Source organism: Ictidomys tridecemlineatus, chromosome 11, assembly GCF_052094955.1.
Source record: "Ictidomys tridecemlineatus isolate mIctTri1 chromosome 11, mIctTri1.hap1, whole genome shotgun sequence".
Lineage (NCBI taxonomy): Eukaryota > Metazoa > Chordata > Mammalia > Rodentia > Sciuridae > Ictidomys > Ictidomys tridecemlineatus.
The window spans coordinates 54,902,903-54,928,643 of record NC_135487.1 but is presented as its reverse complement, the minus strand read 5'-3'; the positions used below and the strand labels follow the sequence as shown (position 1 = coordinate 54,928,643).

Sequence of the window (25,741 nt, the reverse complement as noted above, 5' to 3'; positions counted from 1 at the left end):
TTTGATCCTATGGCACGAAAAAAGAATCTGTGGTAAATAATTATTTTTCTCTGTGTTTTCCTTTGTTGCAATAATACCAGAGCTCTAATAGTATGATAGTTTTTATGATAATGGCACAGATCTTTTTTTTTTTTGGTACTGGGGATTGAACCCATGGGTGCTTAACCACTGAACCACATCCCCAGTCCTTTTTATTTTTTATTTTGAGACAGGGTCTCATTAAATTGCTTAGAGCTCTACCAACTAGCTGAGGCTAGTCTTAATCCTTCTGCTTCAGTCTCCTGAGTCGCTGAGACAGCTAACACAGATTTTAATTGACATTTACTATCCAATTATCTTATTTCCTAGAGTCATTCAGAGAAAGGACTTACTTATGACTTTTCAAAAACAGTTCAATGAAATATATGTAAAAGTAGAAAGTGAAAAATATTAATCTGAAAATTGACTTTAAAAATGTCACTACTAATTAGTAAAAACGATTTAAAAATACTAATTTTATAGTTATAGAGACAGAACTACCTGGCTTTTCTCAATCCACTATTCTTTCTATATATGCACAAAATGGTATTGTATCATTTATTTGATCAAAATCTATTTCTTTAATGCTGTTACTTTGACAATGTTTAATGCCTCAAAAAAAATCTGGATTTTTATACAAAACATTCTTTTAGAGCTTAAAAATTGACCACAAGTTTTTCAGGTTAAAACTGCAAAATTAGACTACCAAAAATAAATTACATGAAACACCAGAATACAAAATAATGTTTTTTTCAGCCTGGTTATAGTACATATGTGCTGATATTCTATATTGAACTTTCCTTCTTTAAAAATGTAAACTTAAGGATATACGTACACACATATTGCCTTATTTAGTAGCATCTGTATTTTTTAAATTTAATTCATTTTGATGGTTACTCTGTGCTGAGATTCAAAATTAATGCTTTTTTTACTTATAGGAGAATTCTGTCTACAGATGTAGTACAGGGCTTATACCAATGATGCTTTATGCTAGTATTGGGAATTTTCCATTTCTAGGAAGGATAAATTATACATTATTTAAAGATAAAGAATGTTCTAAACATCTAATGTTGTATTTGGAAAATAATTGGCAATAAAAATAGATTAAATATTATTGATAAATAGAGTTAATAAGTTTGCTTAAGCAGATATTCAACTTTCTTTATTAACTTTATGCTACAATTTTGTAGTGTCTAATTGGGACAGGGGCCCCACTTAACAATATCATCTTTTTCAGAGGAATGTCTGGGGAATTATGAGGAAGAAGGTATTTCCTAGCAAGCTAGGTACACTTGATAAAGATGGCAGTCATGTTTCCCTTTATCCCCTTTAATCTCTTCCAGACTATAAAGGAAATACAATATTTTATACTAAGTAAGGAGCTGTCAATAATGAAATGATTTTACTACCCCAAAATGATTTGATGGTTTTCAACATTTGACTGATTTGTTAAAAATTCCAAAGAATGTATTTCATAAATTGATAATTTTCTCTACTAAGTAAACACTTTATTGTTATTAATTCCCTAAACTTAAAATAATATATTCAATCTATAAAAAAGAAAGGAGAAATAGATACTCATACAGTTTAGCAGTTAAGCAGTTAATGCTCCAAGACCTGGTTTGAATTACAGTTCTTTCAATTATTATATATGTGACTTTTGCATATTACTTAACTTTGTAAAGCTTAGTTTCTTTATTTGTGAAATGATAATATCCATTCTTCAGATTTTCTCCAATAATTAAATGGTTACCTGTCCCACAGTAAGAATCAGGAAATAAGAGAATTATACTACTTTTCCTTAGCATTGTTTTTATTCTAATCTTTTCATATTAACTAGAGTACTCTTTTAATGCCCCCCCCTTTTTTCCTTTTTTAGTGAAATCCAGAGCCTTTTTCATGTTAGGCAAGTGCTCTACCTGTGCGCTACATGCCCAGTTGTTTCAATTTTGAGTCAGGCTCTCATTAAATTGTCCAGCCTGGCCTCCAACTTGCCATCCTCCTGCCTCAGCCTCCAGAGTAGAGTAGCTGGGATTACAGATGATCATCACCTAACCCAGCTATTTTAAAAATGTTTATAAGTGCTTATTTTCATTACTGAGATAAGCACATTAATATTGGCTGCAGACACCCTTGTTTCAACATTTATATCTTCCTGTTGCATTTTCTTTAGAAGTGAAAACATTTCAGGTGTCTGATGTCTAATACAATAGTTAAGCCACATGAAATTGATTTTTTTTAATATATTGGGATTAAGAAACCAATGTTAAAGTTTCTACTCTAAATAGAAAGTCATTTTACTCTAAATATTTTCATTCCAGGCTTAAAATTATAAAATGAATAGAACATTCAGAAAACCAAATATTACTCATATCCACCACCTTCTCATGACCATGATTACCATTTCATGTATTTCAAATTTCTTAGTGTTTTAACATTACTGCAAACGTATATCATTATTTTTATTTATAATTCATCTTTTAATTTCACTGTCTAAACAGGGACTACATAATTCATAACTCAAACTAGGATGCTGTTGAAAGCTAAGAAGTTAGTATTATAGTTGTTCAAGAAGAGTGAAGGGAGTTGATGTGGGTGGGTAGTGAAAAATGCTCTCCTACATATAACCTTCATATTCTCCCAGCAGATGTACCAAATTTATAATAATTTCCTCCTTGTTGAACATCATGAATATTTCAAAATTTCTAAGTACACCTTTAAATTTATACCAAATAAAAATGTTCAGATATGGTAGAATATATTGAGGAGAAACTAGGAATTTAAATACTAGCTTCATGCATTCCCTTCAGTAAAAAGTTAGTAATAATATTTATCTATATAATGTAGCTATTGCAAAAATTAAAAGAAATTATTGTGTATAAGAACCCGAGATACTGTAGGTTCCCATTAATAACAGCCTTTGCTTTTCTTATTTAATAGTTACTTTAAGTTTTAATTGTGATGATATTCTCCAGTGACTTAAGAGGTTTACATCTAAAATTAAAACTGAAATAGTTACACTCAGACCTATAGTTTTTATATTCCAGAATTTCCATGAGTTGCTACTTCATAAATATTTTAGGGCAAAGGAAATAACAGAAAAACAATACATAAATTTCAATAGAACCAAATATACTTTTTAAAATAGATCAGTACAATTGATAAATCTCTAGTCAGTGTGAGCAAACAAAACTTGAAAGAAGACATACTACCAGGAATGAAAGGGAATCACTAGATAATTCACAGATATCAAAGGCCCAATAAAAAAATGTTACGAAAAATAATGACAATGAAGAACTCTAGATAGGGCAGAGAGGTTGGAGGGGAAAGTAGGGGGCATGGGGTTAGAAATGATAGTGGAATGTGATGATCATTATTATCCAAAGTACAGGTATGAAGAGACAAATTGGTGTGAATATACTTTGTATATAATCAGAGATATGAAAAATTGTGCTCTATATGTGTAATAAGAATTGTAATGCATTCCACTATCATATATAAATAAAAATAAATAAAATAAAATTCTTCTTCAGGGAGAAAAATAATATGACAATTTTTTTTTAAACTTACATGAAGTATGCAATTTCTCTCAAAACACAAAGTAGTAAAGGTCACTTAAAAAGAAACAGGTAGTCTGAAGTACCATACAGTTATTATAAAAATTCAATTTGCAATAAAAAACATTCTTATAATGAAAACTGCAGGCCTGAATGGCTGCACTGACAAAATCTGCCAATATTTAATAAGGAAAAATACCGAATTCTATACAATTTCTTATGGAAAATAGAACAGAACATTTTCCAATTCATTTTATGAAGTTTTACCCTGATAGGCAAAACCAGGCAAAGAAATTACAAGAAAAGGAACTTCAGAAGAATATGCCTCATGAATATAGACGGAAAGACCATCAACAAATATTACAGCAATTGATACAGAAAAATGAATAATACTTCTTGACCAAGTGGAGTGTATCCCTGCAATGTAAAGTCAGGTTGATGTAAAAAAAAAAAAATCAATGCCAATCATCTTATGATCAGACAAGTGGAGAAAAACCATATGATTATGTCAATAGATGTCAAAAAGGTGACTGAAAATATTCAGCAACCATTGATGATAAAAAAAAACTGTCAGCAAAACAGATATAAAAGGTGTGATGAATACTTTCTCTGGTGGCCCCCTTGATCCTCACCTCCTGATGTTCATGCCTTTGAAGCATACCCATTTGATTGTTGGTAGGACCTATGATTTGCTACTAATCAACAGAATGTGGCAAATTGTACACTACCATGACTATGTTATATTAGAAGACTCAATCTTACCAGAACACTCACTCTTACTCAATTGTTGTCCTTAAAGAAGCAAACTTCCTGCTGTGAGCTGCCTGTGGAAAGGATTATGTGGCAGGGAACTATATACAGCCTTCAGGTCCCAAGAGTAGCCTCTAGCTGACAACTAGGGTAAAGCTAGGATGTACAGCTTTATAAAAATGGGGAAATGAACTTGTCAACAAAGTAAGTTGGATTCTGACTTGCATTGTTCTCCAGCAAGTCTCTTGTTGAGAATACAGCTCAACTCATACCTTGATTACAGTCTGGTGAAATCATGAAGCAGGGAACCCATGCCTAGATTCCTGAACCACTCGAACCACTGAAATTGAGAGATAATGAGTACATGTTGTTTTAAGCTGCTAAATTTGTGGTGATTTCTTACATAGCATTAGGAAATGAACACCGATTTTGCTACTTGGAATGGGGTTCTGCTGTTACTAATTCCTAATAATGTGGAGTGGCTTTAAAACCAAGTAGTGGTCACAGACTGGTAAATGCCAAAAGGTAATAAATAACACATAATAGCGAAAGTCTACCTCACTAAGACTGAAAGCAAATCAGTGATTTCTGTTCTCACTTCTTGTATTCAATGTGTAAAGGAGGACCTAGCCAAGATAATAAGGCAAGAAAAATAAATGGCATACAGATAGATGAAAAATAATAAAATAAAACTATTTTATTCACAGATGACATTATTGCTTACATAGAAAATCTCCCTCAAATCTGCAGAAACAATCCACTAGGACTAAAGTTGAAGGATATGAGGTGGATATATATAAATCAATTATTTATACATAATAGTAATAAACAATTGGAGTTATAAATAAAATAATCTACAATAGCACAAATGACATGAAATGTTCAGGAAAATAAATAAAAGGTGCAATATTTATATATTGAAACCCATAAAGCCTTGAAAAAAGAATTACCCCCCCTCCAAAAGTATGTAGTTATACTATGCTCAGAGATAATGCTAAATATTTTAAAGACACCAATGTGAGTCAAATTAAGCTACAGGTTCAAGGCAATGACTATAAAAATGCCAGCAGGATTTTATATCTCTGAAGAAATTGGCAAGCTCATTGCAAAATTTGTATAGAGTGATGGTCATAAAATAGTCCAAACAATTTTGATGAAGAAGAATAAAGGTAAAAGAAGGATTCTTATTCCCTGATTTTGGGATTTACTATAAAGCTAAGACAGCATTGAAGTAGGGTAAGAACAAGTATATAGATTAATGTAACATAGTAGAAAATACAGCTATGGGCCAAAACATGTATCAATTGATTTTCAATAAAGGTACTTAGGGTAATTCTATAATGAAAAGATAATGTTTCCAACAAATGGTATTGAACAACTAGGTATCTATGTGCAAAGAAGTGAACCACAGCGCTTAAACCTCACATATCTCCAAAAGTCAACTTTAAATGAACACAGACTTAAATGTAAAATCTAAAACCTAAGCTATAAAAAGTTCCAGAAGAAAGTGCAGGCAAAATTTTTATAACTATGAATTTAGCAAAGAGCTCTTAGGAAAACAGAGCACAGATCATAAAATATTATTAAATAGGATTTCATCAAAATCAAAACTTCTCTTTAAAGGACACTATTCAGAAGACAAAGAGATAAGATATAGAATTGGAGCAAATATTCACTAACAGATATCTTATCTGCTAAAGGCCTTGTATTTAAAATATGTTATCAATTTTTTAATTCAGTAATAAAAATGTGTCAACAAAAATTTGGAATCATTAAAAGAGAAGCAATATATTTTTAAAATAAGTACAAGGCAAGATACTAATTATGCCTTAAAAATGTAAATTAAAACCGTAATGAGATAACACATTAACTAGTTTGGCTAAAATTAAAAAAATTAAAACTTATAGCACCAAATGGGGACACAGACAAACAATAACTGAAACTCTAATACATTGCTGTTGGGAATGCTCAATTTAATAGCTCTTTGGGAAAGCAATTTTGAAGTTTTCTCATAAGGTTAAACACACAGTTACTATATTACCCAGATATTTATGTAATACAAAAGAAAACTCACTCATACATACACCTGTACTTAATTTATATAAGCAGTATTCATAGTAGTCCAAAAGTGGAAACAACCTAGATGGCTGACAACAGATAGATACACAAATCATGTTCTATCCATACAATGAAATACTACCTACCAATAAAGAGGAATTAAGTATTGATATTGAAACACTATAGTCAAATCTCCTAATCATATATTAAGTAAAAGAAATAAGACACCAAAGTATCTGATATATATCATTTATACGACATTTTGGAAAGGTAAAACTATGGGGATATTAATCAGATTACAGGGTATGATTGGGTTTAGGGAACTTTTTGGGATGTTGAAAATCATCTGTATCTAGTTCTGGTGACGGCTACGTGACTATGTACATTTATTAAAATTCATTGACTCATACACCAAAAGTGGATGAACCTACTTATGCATCTTATATCTTTAAAAACTTGATTTTGAGAATTAATATACTGCTTAAGTTTACTTTTCTCGAGTCATATTTTATGAATTCCCAAACTGCTTAATGTTTAGAGCGTTAAACTTCTTTTTAAAAATGAAACAGGTTGTGTCTTTCATCTTTTAAAAGTTCAATATGTGAATGTAATTCAGAAACATTCCATAAAACTACCGTCTTTAAACTTTGTAAAGATATAATTTAGGGTCTGGGGCTGTGGCTCAGTGGCAGAGCACTTGCCTAGCATGTGCGAGCCACTGGGTTCAATTCTCAGCACCACATATAAATAAATAAATAAATAAAATAAAGGTCCATCAACATCTTTAAAAAAAAGAGTATTTTTTTTTTAAAAAAAGATACAATTTATCACCTGGCTTCTACCACCAAAGAACTACGATAGTTCCTAAATTATAGAAACTATCAGAACTAAAGAATTAGGAAAAAAATCAAAACAAAACAATCTGTCATCTCTGCTGGATCATGTGACTCAGGTTAAGGTGTTTGTAGTGACATCTATTTTTGTGGACATGTTGGAAAAAATCATATTTGCTCAAAGAATTTTGGGTTTTGTTTTGGGTTTTCTCTCTCCATATTCTATTTTTGAGATAGAAACACTATAACGTTCAAACACATTTTATTGTTTGATGTTCCACACTTTCTACAAAGGGACTCAAATTATTTCATAAACCACTTGCATAAAGACCTCCTTCTAAACTTCTGCCTCATCCCTGGTCTCATGTGCAGTCTTACACCATGATCCATAGGAAATGACAGGTCCCTCTCCTCAACCACGCTGGTATGAAATTTCTCTTCTGCTTCTTTCTTTTTGATTAACTTCTTTGTCTTCTTATAGACAATACCCCCGTTCATTAAATGCCTTCCCAGTGAGCTTTTTCCCAGCCTCCCCAGCTTAATGAAGACAAAGAGCTGAGAGATTTTGCTCAAATCCCAAAGTCAGTTTGGTATAATTAACACCTTCTTTCTTGGAAAGTTTATTACCTGCATCCCAATACCACAGATTTGTTTTAATCTATCCCAAACAGTACTACAACTGTGAATAGCCTTCTAGGTTCTATTTCCACCTCATGCTTTTCCATTCAGTCTCATGACTTATCCAAGCCATTCCCATCACAATTTCTTTACTGGATCCCATAGACCTCTATCACTACATCACACTCTCAAGTCATGGTCATCTCAAAATCTTATTTTTCCATAGAATTCCTTAGTAGATCTTAAGTCACAAAACCCTTCTTCTCTGATCCTAACATCCTTATCACTTGTACCTTCTATTCTGCTATCTTCATAGGTTGTTCTCTTTGCCATTTCTGTAATCCCTCATATACAAATACTTCCAATTTATAGCCATATTTAATTTTTTTATCTGTACAGATTTCTTAATCTATTTATCAATATTTTAAAGTCTTGAACTCTCTTGAATTTCCATAAGATCCTTAATACTAATTTCCTACTATGAAAAGAACTAATAAGTGTTTATTAGTTTTGACGATCATCCATGGAATGTAGTTTGAGAGCTCCGGAAAAATGATGACACAGTTTGCTTCAAAACAATGATATCCTGTGCCAGTTGGCACCATTCCTATTCAGCAATGTTTTAAATCATCTTTTGTAGAACTATTCTGACTTGGTTATGTGTTTCCCATCATTTTATTAAAGGCTATATCAAAGCTACATTTATGATTCAATTATTCGGTTATTATTATAAATTTCATTATTTTAGTATATTATCATCCAAGAAGAACATAAATGCAAATGAAATTAAATAATTTATACTCACTTAGAAATGGGATTGACACTGGCTTCAATAATTGTTAAACACTTACAGCACTTTATATTTTCTGGGAATTCTTGTACACCTGAAAGGTGAAAACAAACAAACAAACCCAAAAGTACATGAGAATGTTCCAGCAAAGTATAGTCCCAATGTTAACTAATTAAAACTATAAGTCAACATACAGTCTAAATGCCATTTTGGATAAAAATTTAGTAGGAATGATAGCCTGATAATGTCACATGGCATGCACATGTAAACATATATTTTTGTAACAAAGGTTGAATCTCAAATAATACTTTGTTATAGCAATAGTTGGTAATTATAATTCAACAAGGTTTAATATCAAATAATACTTTGTTATAGCAATAGTTGGTAAAAGTGAGGATGATTATATTTGACAAGAGATAGATCTTGGCTCTTTATTAACCTAAAGAAATAAAATAAAAATACTTTAAATTATTTAGCTAGTACAATGCCCTAATAGGGAAAGAGAAAAATCAATAAATATTAAACAAAATTGAAGATAAAATCTTTCTTTCCAGGAATCATTTTATAAATTGGGAAGAATGGACACATACATGTGAAGAGTAGTTAAAGACACATCACAAAAATAATACACATTCCCAAACTAATATAGGGCTCTAATAAATTGCATAAAATTGTGTGTGTGCTTGTGTGTGTGTGTGTGTGTGTGTTTGTTGCATAGAGCATTGCTCTGGCTCTGCCTCAAAGTGTGAAAAGACAGCTGTCCTTCCTTGGGTCTTCCCTGTAATATTTGAGGTAGCTACCCTTGGAGAAATGCTCATTTGTCACTAGATATATGATAGAAAAACACAGTTTCTCCTACAAAACTAAAAATCAGTAAGTCACAAATCTATTCCATAGTGTGAAAATCGAAGGACTAAAAGATGCAGGGACATTTCCATCCATTGATACAAATGAATCAAATGTAGTAGTTCCTGCAAAAATTAGGAGGAAAAACAACTCTATAAAATTGTTCCTATATGCCTGCATCACTACTTTCTCTCAGTTTTTGGAATTATCTTTAAGGACATAAAAGTTTCCATAAAGAATAGCCTTGCTTGGTACTTCGTGTTTTGCAGAAGGATAAGGAATATCATGTGGCAATATATAGTAGAACATTTTGCTAATGGATACACAAGAAAGAAAAGATTCCACCTGTCTAGATATTGTGAATCTAGATCACCATGTCCACATAACCTTGAGGCCCAGCGAAGCAGCAGGAGGATAGCCAAATCTAAGACAAGTAATTTATTCATTGTAAAGAAAAGGTTTAAAGAAGGAGATGGGATGTTCTCAACCCGTTTCTTGTTATGTGAAATTTCATAAGAAATTATACTGGCCTTAAATTATTGCCGAAATATATTGGCTTCCAATTAAGAACTCAAGAAGATTTGGGAACTCCAGTGTGTATGATTTAATAAGAAAATTTGATTCTCCTTTTTTTCGGATACTGCAACCCTTAAAGCTTCCTTCATGAAGTGGACATTAAAATGACAACCAAGTATTATTATGGCCCTTTGGGAGCTCTAGATCATGGGTTGGCAAACTTTTTCGGTTCAGAGTTCAGAGAGAAGGATTTGGGGCTTTGTGGTCTCTGTTGTAAACTCTGAGTCTTCTGTGTCTTCTATTCTCTGCCATTGGTCTCTGTTTTGTTTTGGTACCAATACCATGCCATTTTTGTTACTATGGCTCTGCTGTATAATTAAGGTCTGGTATTGTGATGCCTCCTGCTTCACCTTAAAAGCACTCTTTTAGTGTACAAATGTGTGTTTTATGCATCAAAAGTGCATGTGTATACAATGGAGTTTTACCCAGGCATAAAGAAAAATAAAATTGTTTCATTTTCAGGATAATTAATGGAAATTGCAAATATTATGTTAAGCAAAATAAGTCAAATTTAGTAGGTCAAGGGTTGTATATTTTCTCTTATATTTGAGAGCTAGAAGGGAAAATGGAAAAGTGTGGGGGATTTCATGAAAATAGAAGATAGAAGACCGAGAAGAACAACAGGAGAAAGGGACCAGAGCGAGGGAGGAGGGGAAGTAAAAGGAAAATACTGAGGAGGGATACTGACCAAATTATATTGTTAATATTGTGTGTATGTATGAGTATGTAACAATAAATACCACCATTATGTATAATGTACCAATAAAAATGTGGAAAAAATTATGTGTATGTGCATGTGCATGTGTGTGTATGTATTAAAATATATCATTATAAAACACGTGCCATCTTTGTGCCACACCTGTAAAGCTACTGGATTTGCAGTATGTATCCAAAGAAAATGAAACCATGACCTTGAAGAGGCACCTGGACTCTTGGCTATTTCAGCACTCTTCTATTCATTGCAGCATTATTCACAAAACCTCAAGGTATGGAAATAACATAGGTGCTCATTGGATGAATGGATAAATAAATTGTGATATTGATATATACATATGCAAGAAAACATTATTTGATCTTAAAAAAAAGAAATCTTGCCATTTGCAACAAGGTGGAGGACATTATTCTAAGTGAAATAACTTGGACACAGAAAGACAATCATTACACCATATCTTATATAGGGGAAATCTTGAAAAGTTGAACTCATAGAAACAGAAAGTAGAATGGTGGTTATCAGGCTCTGGGTGAGGGGGATGAAAAAGATATTGGTCAAAGGATAAAAGCTTTCAGTTATGAGTAAGTTCAAGACATCTAATGTGTACTGTGCTGACTACAGTTATTCAGACTGTATTGTAAACTCAAAAAAAAGCAGAGTTTAAAATTTTTTTAAAAAGTAACTAATAGGGCAAAAGGGTGGGAAGGGAAGGGGTAAAAAAGATGGTGGAATGAGATGGATATCATTACTCTGAGTACAAGTATGAAGACATGCATAGTGTGAATATACTTTATATACAACCAGAGATATGAAAAATTGTGCTCTATATGTGTAATATGAATTGTAATGCATTAGAATAAAAAGAAAATATTAATTAATTTAAAAAAGTAACTAATAAGAGTGAGTTGTAAGCTCTGATTAAACAAAGTCAAATGCCAACTTTAAAAGAAGGACATTGCCAAAAATGTTTTAAACTCGTTTTGAGAGACATATCAGGCTTCCTACTAAATTATAAAGATAATAAATTCCTGTAAAATCATGCATCACATAAAACAAATTTGGCGGGGGTACCAGGGATTGAACTCAGTGGCACTTGACCACTGAGCCTCATCCCCAGGCTTATTTTGTATTTTATTTAGAGACAAGGACTCACTGAATTGCTTAGTGCCTCACTTTTGCTGAGCCTGGCTTTGAACTCATGATCCTCCTGTGTTAGCTTCTGGAGCTGCTGAGATTACAGGCATGTGCCACCACATTCTTGGCATAAAATGAATTTTAAAGAATATATATTCACTGGTTGGAAAGATATCAGATTGTGTCCACTATGGTCTGGATACTTCTGCTCCCCCCAAATTCATGTGTTGAAATTGTGACCCACGGTGCTAAAGGTGGGGTTTTTGAGTCACAGAGGTTGAGCTCTGATGAACGGGATTAGTGTCTCAGAGAAAAGGCTCCAGAGAGCTCTGACCCTTCTACCGTGTAGGGACACAGTGAGAAGGACGAGGAACTTTCTGCCTTCTCTTTAAGGGCACTGGTGATTCACACCACATGTTGCCCACAAGAATGAACTCCCAGAAGACAGATTCTGCCAGAGCCTTGATCTTGTTTATATGTCACATGGTTTGTAATATTTTGTTATAGAATCTCCAGAGTACATTAAAAATAAGCACACACATGCACATTTTTTTTCTGTACTTTCAGAATAAGTTCATATAAATTGAAAAATCTTCTGGGTGCCAACCCTGGCTATTTTGGAGACCCTGAGGGAGTGCTACAAGTTGGGAGCCCTGCCAAATGAATGACAATCCCCGAGAACATGGTGAAACTTCAAGAAGTGGCGTTGCTCTTCCTACACATGTGGGTTAGAGGGTATATAAAGCGCACACACACACACACACACACACACACACACACACACACACACACACACACACCAAAGCACTCAGATATACTAGATAGAAAAGACAACAAATCTTCAAACTTAATAAAGGTGAAAGTAAGCTGTCTGGTGAAATGTAATAAATTTCTAGATTTAAAAATACAGTATCTTTACCTCTTGTCAAATGTTAGATGTCCACATTTTCAATAATTTTTTTTTGTATACACCACTTTTAAAGAAGTTTCATAGAGTTATTTGACACCAAAATGATGCTGTAAAGCAAGAAACATGGTAACTAGGAACCCAGTGTCCCACTGACAAGTAAGATAAAGGGAATCCCCAGAATGACAGTGAAATAGCTTAAGGCAACTGACTGCAGCAGTCCTGGAGAGCAAGCAGTCCAGATGAACTCAGGCCAGAAAACTCCTGGAGACTTCCCCAATAATATGTAAGTGTAGAGCTACCAATGCATTTAGATATGTTGGCAGGAAATATACCCAGTGTGGGGAGAGTCCTACATTGAACTGATGAAACAGAGATAAAAAGCTAAGCAATAAACAAGATAATTATTAGATTCAGATAAAATGATGCGGCAAGAGAGAAAGAATATGCTATGAGCTTTATCTGTGGAGCAGATGGAGTTTATGCCCGGAAGTATTTTTGCTGAGGTTTTCATAACTGTCTGAATTTGCTTATGAAAGTGGAAACACATTTGGAAAAACAGGTTTCCAGGGGCAGTTGACCATTTGTACTACATGGTGCCTGAAGTTCAAGAAATATCTTAGAGCATGTCTTTACCTTATCGTTTAGCCCAAACACGGAAAAGTACTATAGCTAGTAGTTAAAAATACAGGTTGGAAAGGGATGACTGAATCCCAGGCTTGTCACTTATTATCCATACTTTCTTGAGCAGACACTACAGTATCTGAGTATAATTCACTTACTTCTCATTTAATTCAAAGGGTTGCTCTGAGGATCTGTTGATATGAATGTAAAGCATTTAGTATCCTATCTGGTAAATGCTCAATAAATAATAGGTAAGATTATTTATACTTTCCTATGCCACTGGACAAAATCATCTAATTCTTCTAATAATTGTGTAAAGAAGACATATTAGGAAATAACATTTTAATTCTACAACAGTTGAACCAAATGTTCAGAACAATTAATTATTTAAATTTCTATTTAAATTCTGTAATTATTTAAATATCAAATTGGTGTTTATACATGAAAATGGGCTTTAGTAGAATTTAACCCATTTTACTACCATATCTTTAATTCCTTTTACTCCATTATGCTACTCCTATTAAAATTGTTAGACTTGACATTAGAGTTGATGGTGGTTTTTATCTAAGTTGCAGAAGAGAAGAGAGTAAAAAGGGAATGGAATATGGATATAGTTTTTAAATGAATATTATTTTAGTTGTACAGCAACACAATGCTTTTATTTATTTTTATGTGGTGCTAAGGATCGTACCCAGTGCCTCACACATGCTAGGCAAGTGCTCTGTGCTGAGCCACGAACTGCTGCCTAGAATCTGGATATAGTTTGAATACAAGACCAATAGGTTTTTCTCATGAAATGAACATGAGATATAAGAAAAACAGGAATCAAGGATGACTCCAATTTTTTTTTTTTGTCCTGAGCAACTTACATGATGGAGTTTTGCCTTTAACTTAAATGGGAAAAATGATATGTGGACTAGATTTTGGAGAGAAGAGAGAATTCAGTTTTTCTGTGAGACTTCTAATAAGATAATTTAGGTAGATATTTGGATATAAACTTAGCATTTAAGAGAGAGGTGTAGGCTATAAATTAAGACTTTGGAGATTCCTAGTATTTAAACCATGAGACAAAATTATCAGCAGCATGATGTGAGTGTACAAGGTGAAGAGAGGAAAACCAAGCATTGAACCATGAGGCGTTGCACAATGAGGATGGGAACAAGAGGAGGGATAAACAAAAAAGACTGGACAAGAGCAATCCATGAGATGCAAGGTAAAATAAGAGAATACTGAGTAATAGAATTCAAATAAAGAAAATGATTGAAGTGGGGAAAACTAATCAACAATTTCAAATGATGCTGACAAGTCACATGAGAGGATACTCCATAGTTACCACTGGACTTAGTAATCAGGTCATTGTGACTTTGGATGGTTTTTGATGGATTAATTAGGCTTTAAAATTGGAGTAATTCTAAGTTTGAGAGGATGGGAGGAGAATAATTGCAAATAGAGTATACAGAAAACACTACTGCCTTTGCTGCAAGGGCATGGGAGACTGTCAGGGCAAGAGCAGCCAAGAGTGTTTTTGTTTGTTTGTTTGCTGTTTTTGCTTTCTTAGGGTGAAAGAAATAGCAGCATACATGCATGCTGATCAGAAAAATCAAGTAGAGAGAAAAATATACATAATGTAAAACAAGGTTGGGGAGAATTGCTGGAGTTATATACTTAGGCAGGAATAAAACATTGTTATTTGGAGAGATTGGCTTTAAAGGGAAACAGGAATAATTCACCTGCACCAACAGGCAGAAATCAGGAAGATGGGTACAGATGCTAGTAGTTGAGTAGATACGATAGTGAGAGGCTATGGAAATAGCCGTAAAGATGAGAGAGGATGGATGTATGGAAGTCTGAGACAGAGAAGTCATGAGGGAGAAGGAATACAAAATGATTATTGGGTGTCATTAAGGCTGCACCTCAGATTTGTGATCATGAATTCAGTGGAATACCAATTACTGCAGTTGACTCTTCAGCTCCACTTGGCAACAAGTAGAGAGTCGATGTCACTTAGAGCAATGTCTGTTGACATGAAAGAGCAGCAAAGATATCAAGGGGGTCCACAGGAATTAATCTGATGATTAACAACCAAATTTGAACCATGTAAAGTTAGTGGTTGAGGGCCCCTGGGTTCAATCCCTGGTACAAACAAGACAAAACAAAACAAAACCCCCCTAATGTAATATATCTTATATAAAATAAAGTAAGGAAAACATTTATAGGATTGGAAATTTTTCATTTGATATTTTAATTGTGATATCAACTTTTGTAATGGTGTTTTTCAATTTGAGAAGGCAGGCAGGTTATTTGTATATCTAATGAATTGGATTAGATTTAGAAGCAGAAAAAATGAAGTTTATTGGGAAAATGTTGTAAGTAGTGTATTTCATTCTTACTAGAATTTTGTGGGGTGGTTTATTATCCTCATTTAAATAATAAATAAACTGAGGCTTAGAGGCTAGAAAAGATTTGAAATCAGAACAAATTTGTTTGAAATACTTTCATATTTTTGCCTATGCTAAGCTATGTCCATCAAATCTAAGATTTAAAATAAATCACTGTGGAATATAATTTTTAGCTACTCAAAGATGGCAATGCAGCACTAAAGCAGAACAATCTATATTACATTTGTTCCATACTTACTCTTAGGTCAAATTAAAATAACCTCAATTTTCTGGAACTCAAGAGTTTAATGCATTTCGGGACTGACCATGTAGCATCTTTAAAGAGACCTTATAAGCTGCATTTGTTCTCTAATTTTCTTGGTCAAATTTAATATAGCATCAACTTCCTGGAACTTTTGAGTGTTATGTTCAGGAAATAAACATATTTATTTCTGAATCTGCTATAATGACAAGAAGCACTTGAGTTTTAGTCATAGTTTTTGTGTTCTTTATATACAATTCAACCATTAGTTATTAGAAGGAGCAAATAAAGAGTCTACTCAAAATAAGGTGTCAACATGAAGAAATTAAAACAGATGGTCTCATAGAGGAGGTGATAGGAAAAACAACAAAGTTGATACCAGAACTCTTCACATCTACTATTCCTTTTTTGTGCAGAGGCAAGCTCTTGCACATACAAAAAGAACAACAAAAAAGGTCAATATCATGAACTATGATGAACCCAAATAAATATGGAAATGTTAACTTGTATTGATTACATTCATTTAAAGAAGATAATGCTATATAAAATATTTTGCTATAATTTCTGTTCAGAATGATTAAACAAAATCAAAAGTTTGAATATAAAAGGATAAATGTGATTTTATTTTTAAATTACTTTGTTTATAAACTCCTCTTTACCAAAGATACTTGACAAATGATGCAATAGTAAGTTAGCTAAGAAGTACTCACAGGAAGGAGATTCAGAGGGGCAATTTACTATATAGTAGGAATGAAAAATCATATAATTATTACGTACATGACTTTGGGAGAGACACTATGTCATTCAGCTCTGAAAAAGAAAAAAATGGAGAAAACAAGAAAAGTGGTTTGATTTACTTCTGTCCACTCAAGGGAAGGGAGCCAGGAACTCAGTAGCAATCTCAGCAAGAAAAAAGATTTCCTGATAGACTCTGCTTATTTTAGTGGCATTATATATCAAAAAATCAACTGCTGGCAAATCATCAATAATTTTTTTAGAGACAGCCACATAACTGACTCTGTCTTAGGAACATATCTGGGGAAAAATTTGAGAAGTGTTTATGATCTTGACCAAAAGTGAGTTCACACAGGAGTGAATTTGACTTAGTCTAAATGAGTTAATTAAAGTGACACTTTATTCTCTCTTTCTTCTTCTCTGTCTGCTTCAACAACAAACATTTTGAATCACTATTATGTGAAATGGACTATTTAATATTGCTTCACATTTGACCAATGAATTCTTTCCTTCATTACCAATTGACTACTTTATTGAGCATTCACTACACCTGCATTCTGATAGAGGCTACTGAGAACGTAGAAGGTAAGGTTCAGTTCTTCTTTGTAAAGTGTTTAAGATGGGAAGAAGCAAGGAATGGTGCAGGGAAGACCCAATGTCTCATTACCAATTCAATTTTGTTCTCTTATAATGGTTTTAGACTGTACTGGGACACAGAAAACACAGAAATCACTTAGTTCAGAAAAGGGTCTGCTGTGACCCCGGGAAATTGATCAGTCGAGGTGACAAAGAGCCTGAGGTAGACTTCAGAGGTGGGAGAGGACAGGGCAGTTCCTTTCTTCCTTTATTTAATCACAGGATTGGACTGCAACTTGTCTCCCATGGAGTAAGTGCTGGCCACACATGTAAAACATGATTCGTTGGTTTCATTTCCTGATGAAGGTATTAGATGAGTTAAAAGGTCCTGGCATCAGGCTGATAAGGTAGCAGGAGAGAGACCTGGTTTTTGTTGTCATGAAGTTCTTTAATTGAAACAGAGAGTCAATCCCCAGTTTATTTTAATACTATAATCATGGGCAGAAGTAGATTCTGTTGAAAGGGAAAGTATTCTTAAAGTGAAGGAAATGGTAGTGATTTCCAGATAAATAACACACTGACAGTGTGTTGAAAGTGAGGCATTTCGTGGGGCAAAATAATAAGCTTTACTCTAAGTAAATGGTGTAATGTTTTGTCGAACACCAAAGAGCACATCCATGGCACATGAGAACAAATGCATGGTAAACATTTCCCCAGCAACCCATACAAGGCATCCTAAAATAGAGTCCCCTAACAATATAAACATATACAATAGCAGAATCTCTATTCTTCTCTTAATATACTCAAATGTTTAAAGATGTTTATCATTTAACTTGTGGCACATTTCTGATTTATCAAATGTATTTGAAAGAGAAAAAGCCCCTCTCTTCCTTGCAAATAGAGGATATGATTTATCTTCATTTTTTTGGAAGCATTTGGGGAAAGGGATAGAATAATTAGCAAGGCAATAAAACATAATAATGCCTTCAACTCTAATTGCTTTTCATTAAAACTAACAATAGTGATTTTGCCCACTGTGATGCTGTTCAAATGCATTCATGTATCAAAATAAGTTTTAGAAGATGAGAGAAGAATCAAGTAATTGCTGCAGAATTAGGAAGAGCTTTCAAATTAATTCATTTTCATTAAAGTACTTAAGTTATAGTGTCATGGTCTCTATGAAGCTATGATAAATCAACAATCAAACTTGAAATGGAATCACTGCCTAATTAAGCCTTATCATTCATTATCTTGCTTTACCATATAAAATAATTTATTCCATTATGACCATGTATCAGCTCTACAAACAGGCATAGACTTTTTATTCAGAGATCACAATATCATGAAATGTATTCATCTTTGATGCACATACGATTTCAATTTTTCTATTGCATAACAGATAAAAAATTCATTGGAATGGAAAGTCATGCTATTACCCTTGCATTACTGCATATTATAAGGGAACAAAAAGAATTAAGAAGGGAAGAGTGATTTATATGCAGCACGGATATTTATTTATCTCTAGTTAGATAAACATAGAACCAAATCTCAGTAAAATTGACTGAACGTCTTTAGGGAAGTTCAGGTTAGTATATTTATTTTTAAGAGGAAAGAATAGGATCATTATTGAGCACAAAAAGTTGAACCTCACTTTTTAATTCATTTTCTTTCCACTAATTTAGTATTTTAAATATTCCAAGAAGGTAAATGTTCCAAGTATTGGGTTATTTTTTTTAAAACTTAAAATTTAAGATTTAACTGTAAATTTACCACTTCTATTTTGTGTAGAGGCAAGCCCTTGCACATAAAAAAGAAAAAAAAAGGTTAATATCACAACTTATAATGAACCCAAATAAATATGGAAAAGTTAAATTGTATTGATTCTATTCATTTAAAAAAGATACTGCTATATGACATATTTTGCTATGATTTGTGTCCAGAATGATGTAAAAAAATTAAAAATTTTAAATTCAGATAAAGATGGTACATATTTCTGGGGTAACATAAACATAATCTTCAATATACCTATACATTGTATAATGTTTATATTAGGTTCAACACACCAATCTCAAACATTTATTATTTCTTCATGATAAAAACATTTAAAATCTTTTTTTCTAACTTTTGAAATATACACCAGTTTGTCATCGATGGTCATTCTACTGTACACACTAGATCTTCTTGTGCCTATCTAACTGTAATTAGTATCCACTGATCACCTTCTCCCCATCCTTTCAAATTACAAGTACATAAAAATTATGAGCATATGGTATTTATCTTGAGAAACTTAAAATAGAAAATAAGATATAATATTAGTAGGTCTCTATCCTATCTATACCCAATGATAGAAAACATGTATTTTTATTATAAGTAAAAAAATTTTAAAAACCAACAATTTACTTTGTCATAATGTGAAAGGTGAAGAAAAATACTAAATCAATATTTCCTGGACCATATAGTTGGTAGTATATTTCAATAAAAATATTATTATTGTTAAAAAAAGCCCCAAATGTGTTAGAAAACTAAAATCAATTGAACAAGTAGTAAGATAGTAGATGAAGGGGAATAGCAAAAATAACTGCTGTTGGAAGTAAAAAATGATAAACTTGGAAAATAAAAGACTAATGAGCCAAAAGAGTATTATTTGAAAGATTTAAAAACTAGAAAAAAATATGGCAAAGTTAATATAATAAAATATGAAACAAACAATGTTAGTGTAATGGTTTAGATATGAGGTATTCCCCCAAAGCTCATGTGTGAGAAAATGCAAGAAATTTACAGCTGGAATAATTGGGTTATGAAACTAATCAGTGCATTCCTCTACTGATATGAATTAACTGGGTGATAACTGTAGGTAAATCGGGTGTGACTGGAGGGGTAGGTCACTGAGGACATGCCATTGAAGTATATATTTTGCTTCTGATGAGGGAAGCTCTCTCTACTCCCTGATCACATGTTCTGAGCTGTCTCTGACACATGTCACATGTCTCTGCCACACCTTTCCACCATGATGTTCTGCCTCACCTTGGACCTATAGCAATGGAGTTTCAGGACATTTATTGATTGAAACCCCAAAGAATTTTTTTTTCTCCTCTACAGTGTTCTTGTCAGGTCTTTTGGTCACAGTGATGAAGAAGCTGACTAAAACAGGAAGGCAAAGAAGGAGAACAGTCACAGATATGGTGTAGATTTATAAAAAGTATAAGAGAAAATCTGGGTGATAAAATGGATTATCTCCTAGTTAAGTTATAATTTATGAAAAAGTGACACAAGAAGATATAAAGAAATAACAACTTATAGTGAAATACAATTTTTTACATATAGATGACATGATATACATATAAAAAATTTAAAAATCTGCTAGGTCTATATTAAAACTATATTCAGCAGCTAGTTGAATGTAAGATAAAGATGTCAAAATTAGTAGTTTCTAAAGCGTATCAACCAAAATTAGAAAAAAAGTATTTTTTAAAAAAGGGATACAACTTATAAAAGTAATGACCTAAAATATTTGGAAATAAATATTAACAAAATACATGTAATATCTTCTTGAAAAAAATCACAATACTCCATTGAAACAAAAATAAGACCTATATAAAGAGAAATAGCATGTTCATGGATTATAATATTCACATCAGAAAGCTATAAGCTCATTCCAATTAATCTTTAAATCTAAGACAATTTTATAAAATTCCCACTAGATTGCATAGCTTGAAAAGTTGAAACTAAAATTCCTATGGGAGAATTCAGACCCAAGAATAACAAAAAAAAAAAAAAAACATTTGAAAATTTAAAAAAAGAGTAAAAACAGAACTTGTAAGTTCAGATATTATAACTTAATATTAAATTACAGTGATTGGAACAATGTGGCAATAGCACAGGAATAGGCTAATATGTTGATGGAACAGAAGAGATTTGGGGAAAGATTTTTTATACCTAATTAGGTATAAAAATGAAACAAACTCTAAATCAGTAAGCAAAGGGACTTTGTAAATGTTGCTGGCACAAGTAATCATCTATTAATACAAAAAGCGAAGAGAAAAAAAGAATTTTTAATTATAAATAACACAAAATGAAGTGTAAATGAATTAAATGTCTAAATGTAAAGAAACAATCCATTAGTTTGAGAAGAAACTATAGAAAAGTATCTTGTGATATTAAAGCAAGGAAGAATTACTTCAATGTGTTATAAAATATAGACTATAAAGGTTCGAATGATAAATTTTATTACATTAAATTTGGAATTATTTTATGACAAATGACATCTCAAAAAATTGGGAGATGATATTTGTAGCACATATAACCAACAAAGAACTTGTGTTAACAGTATATAAATCTTTCAAATCACAAAGAACCTAAAAAACAAACAATCCAAAATAAAAATATGAAACAAAAAAGATAACCTGTAGAGATCACTAGACTGGCCAATTTAAAAAAAAAAAAAAGCTTAAAATGCCAACTTAGTAACTAGGGAAATCTAAATTATCAAATTACCTTGTAGGTCCATCTTATGGGGTGGGAACTGTGGTACTTTTGTGGGTGCAAGTAGATCAGATCACATCAATTACCAAAGATGAATTTCAGAAACACGATATGGAATGAAAAATTTGTAGATAATCTACACAATATGTTAGTACTTCACTCAAACTTTAAGTACATTAATTCTGAGAGAAAGAAAGTGGGAAGGGATGAGGATAAGCATTTACATGTCTCTGTAATTTTTTTTCTATTTTAGAAAGGGGTATGATATCTATAATAAATGTTTACATTTTTAATCTCCATGTTAGGCACATGTGGGCCACAGTCACATTAACATTGGTGTCTCTCTTAGTTTCTTCATGCTTAAAATATTTGAGTGTTTAAAAATTATAACCATATAAATATTTTAATATATCTAAGTATCAAGTGTTTTTAATAAAATATATGTGAGAATGAATATACAAAGTAAAGAGGCTGGACCCTTGGCTTAATTTAGGAGTTCAGAGACCTCATAGGAATAATGACCCTTGAATTGAATATTGAATAGACTAAGATTGAAACAGGGTAAAAGAGGTGTGAAAGGTGAATTAGGCAGAGGAAATAATACAAATATAGTAAAAGAAGCACTGAAACAGTGAAATATTTGAAGAAGCTTTTCTGTGTCCAGACAATGAATTTCAAAAGAACAGCTCATCCTTGGTGGGATGGACATTTGGAATGAAAGCCCTGGGAGTGTGGGGATTCTCAATTCTGTGTTAGGGAGTCTACATTCTGCCCTAGATCTTCTGAAGTATCTAAATTGGAAAGCAATGTCTTAGCAACTTACAAAGAGTACTAAAACTTTCTTGTAGAGGATGAGTTTGAAGATGGTGGTGGCAATGCTGGAGATAAGGCAATCAATTAGGAGTCAATTTAATTAGTCTTGGAAACCCAATGGTAACTAAATTAAGACTGTAGCAATAGGGATAGTAAGAGGAGAGCGGACTTGCCATGTGCTATATATTCAGGTGGCCAATTTGGCAGGAGTTGGTGACAGAATGGATATAGAAGTTGGAGAGGAGAATGGATTTTTGCATTGAGTGCCTGTGTGGGCCACAGTCACATTAAAAGTGAACTGGAAAATGTAGGAAAAGAGAATTTGAGTGGGTGGTAAGTTTGGTTTAAAATACACTATGTTCAGTGTGTTTGTGGAATATATATAGCTATGCCCAGCATGTACTAGGCCATATAGTCAAAAGCTTAATGGATCAAGCCAAAGCTAGACATGAAGTAGTCATTATGCCAAAGAACAAGGATATTTAACATATTACAACATGGCAGGTAGAGCAGATTTTAGTGGTGACTCATTACTTACTGTAGTTTTATTTCTGTCTTTTCTACAACTGAGTATAGATTCCCAGTGTTCTAGATGTGACCCTATGTTATGTGGGAGTCTCTAATGTAATATAACATAAAAACCATAATTTTTAAAAAGAATGCTTCCATACAATGCTACTTACTGGCCAAACAGTTATTGTGCACCTATCTTGTGCACTGTATATTGTGATACTGCTCTGAACAGAGAAATGAATAAGAGAGTCTCTGATTTTAAGTTTTTATATTTTTTATTTCTTATTTTAGTTATACATGACAGTACAATGTATTTTGACACATCATACATACATGCAGTATATCTTCCCATTTTTGTGGTTGTGCATGATATGGAGTTACACTGGTTGTGTATTCATAAGATGCATAGAAACTAAATTAAGAAGTGAAATAAGTTTAAAACAAAAGCACACAGAAAGTAAAAAGATATCACAGGGGGAAAGAACAATGTATTTCTTTATGTACAGGGTCAGGAAAGTTTCTCGGAATAATTGACATCTAAAGTTTTTTTTTAAAGGCAGAGAGGTCTCTGAATGATGGGATATAACACTGGGGAGGAAGGAGTATTCTGGGCAGAGGAAACAGTACAGATCCTGTGTCACAGGAGTGAACTGAGGTCTTTGGGAATGACCATTTGGCATTGCCTGAGGCTGAAATGGAAAGGAGAGGGCAAGTTGGAGATATGGTTACAGAGGTAGATAGAAGCTATTCAGAAAAATTGTGCAGATAGCTTTCTGCACACAATTGCCCACTTACATAAAGATTTTAATACAAACTAGTATTTTTGAGAGAAAAATAGTGAATCAGGATGACAGGCAGAAGAATTGGATGTGAAAAGTAAAGATTGGAAGCCAAGTGGAAAACCAAGATCAGATTTAACCTCAGCCTCTGAGTGAATTAATTTATTAAGGGGTCACTCATCTAATTCAAGCACATTTCAGGCAAATTTGTACTTGGTTTGATAATACATGTGTGAGCTTCCATCTCAAACATCCTACGTCCTGTCATTAAATACCAGTACTGCTGATTTCTCTTGCCTCTGCCTCTTTCCCACCAGGGTTTTTGCAACCTTGTCAATGGTGATGCTGATGCTGCCTTTATTTCCTGCTCTGTTCTTCCTTCACTTGACAGACTTCCAAAGGAGATATAATGCTCCTTAAGTTACTGTCTGGGTCTCCCACAGAATTCAGCAACAGCTTTTTTTGTTATGATTTTCTGAAAGGGCTGATATGAAAAGTTTTGTACCATATGTGTAATTTCCAGCAATGCTTGATAAATCATCATACTCATCAAGCCTTCAGTATGGTATCAGTGCTGCAGATGGTTCACCATCTCTGGCCTGAGTTTTTGATTCCCAGCACATAGTTAACTATAAGCAAAGCTAAAAGCCACTAAATGATAGTTTCAAGGACTTCTAAGGATGCTCATAGACTACTTTGTAGGTAGAGAAGTATAATGTTCAGTTCGCTTGCTGGAAATAAAAAAAAAATTTTTTTTTGCTATAAAAGGGCCATCAAGAAATATTATATGCTCTCAAAAAATGCCACATTTCAGGAGATCCAAGATGGAGGAATAGAGGCTGCTCCACGGCATAAAACTGAGAGAGTAGACAGGCAGCTTCTCCTCAAGATGAGTGAACAAAACAAAAAGGGAGGGGACTTTACTGGAGCTTGAAACTGGACATTCTAAGCAGCCTGGAGACACAGGAGGTTGGATATAATAAAATAAGGAAAAAAAAATCACCAGTGGCACAGCTACTGCCACAGCTGGGCCTGAATCTCCAGCCAGAGAGGTCCCTCCATGAGCATAATGGAGGGAAAAGGGAAGTAAAGAAACCTGCACTTTGGGGAGATGTGTCTGGGTCCAGAGCATTTAGAGTCCAAGGACATTACCCAACAAACCTGAGACAGGCTACACAATATCTGTGTGCAGGGAAGAGGCCACCATCTCTCCAGGTGGTGTTCCCAGGACCAAGGAAGGAAACATTTAGCAGCTGAAGCCCAGGGGTCTGCAGCTGAGAAAGCCAATTCCTGGCAGACCTGAGTATGGCTCGAGATATAGGCCCAGGAAACACACTCTGTACCACACAGAGTGTGCTTAAGTGACCAGAAGAAAAATCAAACGTGGAGAGAGGTTTACATAGGGGACAACTGGTTGAGGAAACTCACTTAGCTTGACTTCTCCCCCTCTCATCTGACTGCTTGAAGGACCTGCTGGGAGAGACACATCTGCTTGGGAACTCAGAAGGGAAGGGGTGGGAGAGATTGTTTGGAGACTGAAGCAGAGACCAGAAAATGTGAGTTCTGCAGGTGACATAGGGGACTAAGAATTGGCTCCCCTACCAATACAATTCCCCTATACAGGTGGAACCCAGGGGAGATCCCTGGGGTTCCAGTGTGGACCAACGAATACTGGGCCCTGGAGATGCACTGATTTAAAATCTCCAGACCAACTGGCAATTCAGAGAAGAGCCTGGAGCTCACCTAAGACTAAGTCCTTAATCAGGTTACCTCTCTCACT

General features: G+C 33.5%; 1 protein-coding gene across 9 annotated transcripts in view; it reads right to left on the bottom strand.

The window, feature by feature from the left end:
* Positions 1 to 25,741, bottom strand: part of Lrrc7 (leucine rich repeat containing 7) — a 516,598-nt gene that overhangs the window by 263,340 nt on the left and 227,517 nt on the right. For all 9 annotated transcript variants that reach the window (XM_021731075.3, XM_040288837.2, XM_021731076.3 and 6 more), the window contains exon 5: positions 8,640 to 8,718. In XM_021731075.3, coding sequence (XP_021586750.2) covers positions 8,640 to 8,718 — 79 coding nt within the window. The remainder of the gene's footprint in view (positions 1 to 8,639; positions 8,719 to 25,741) is intronic.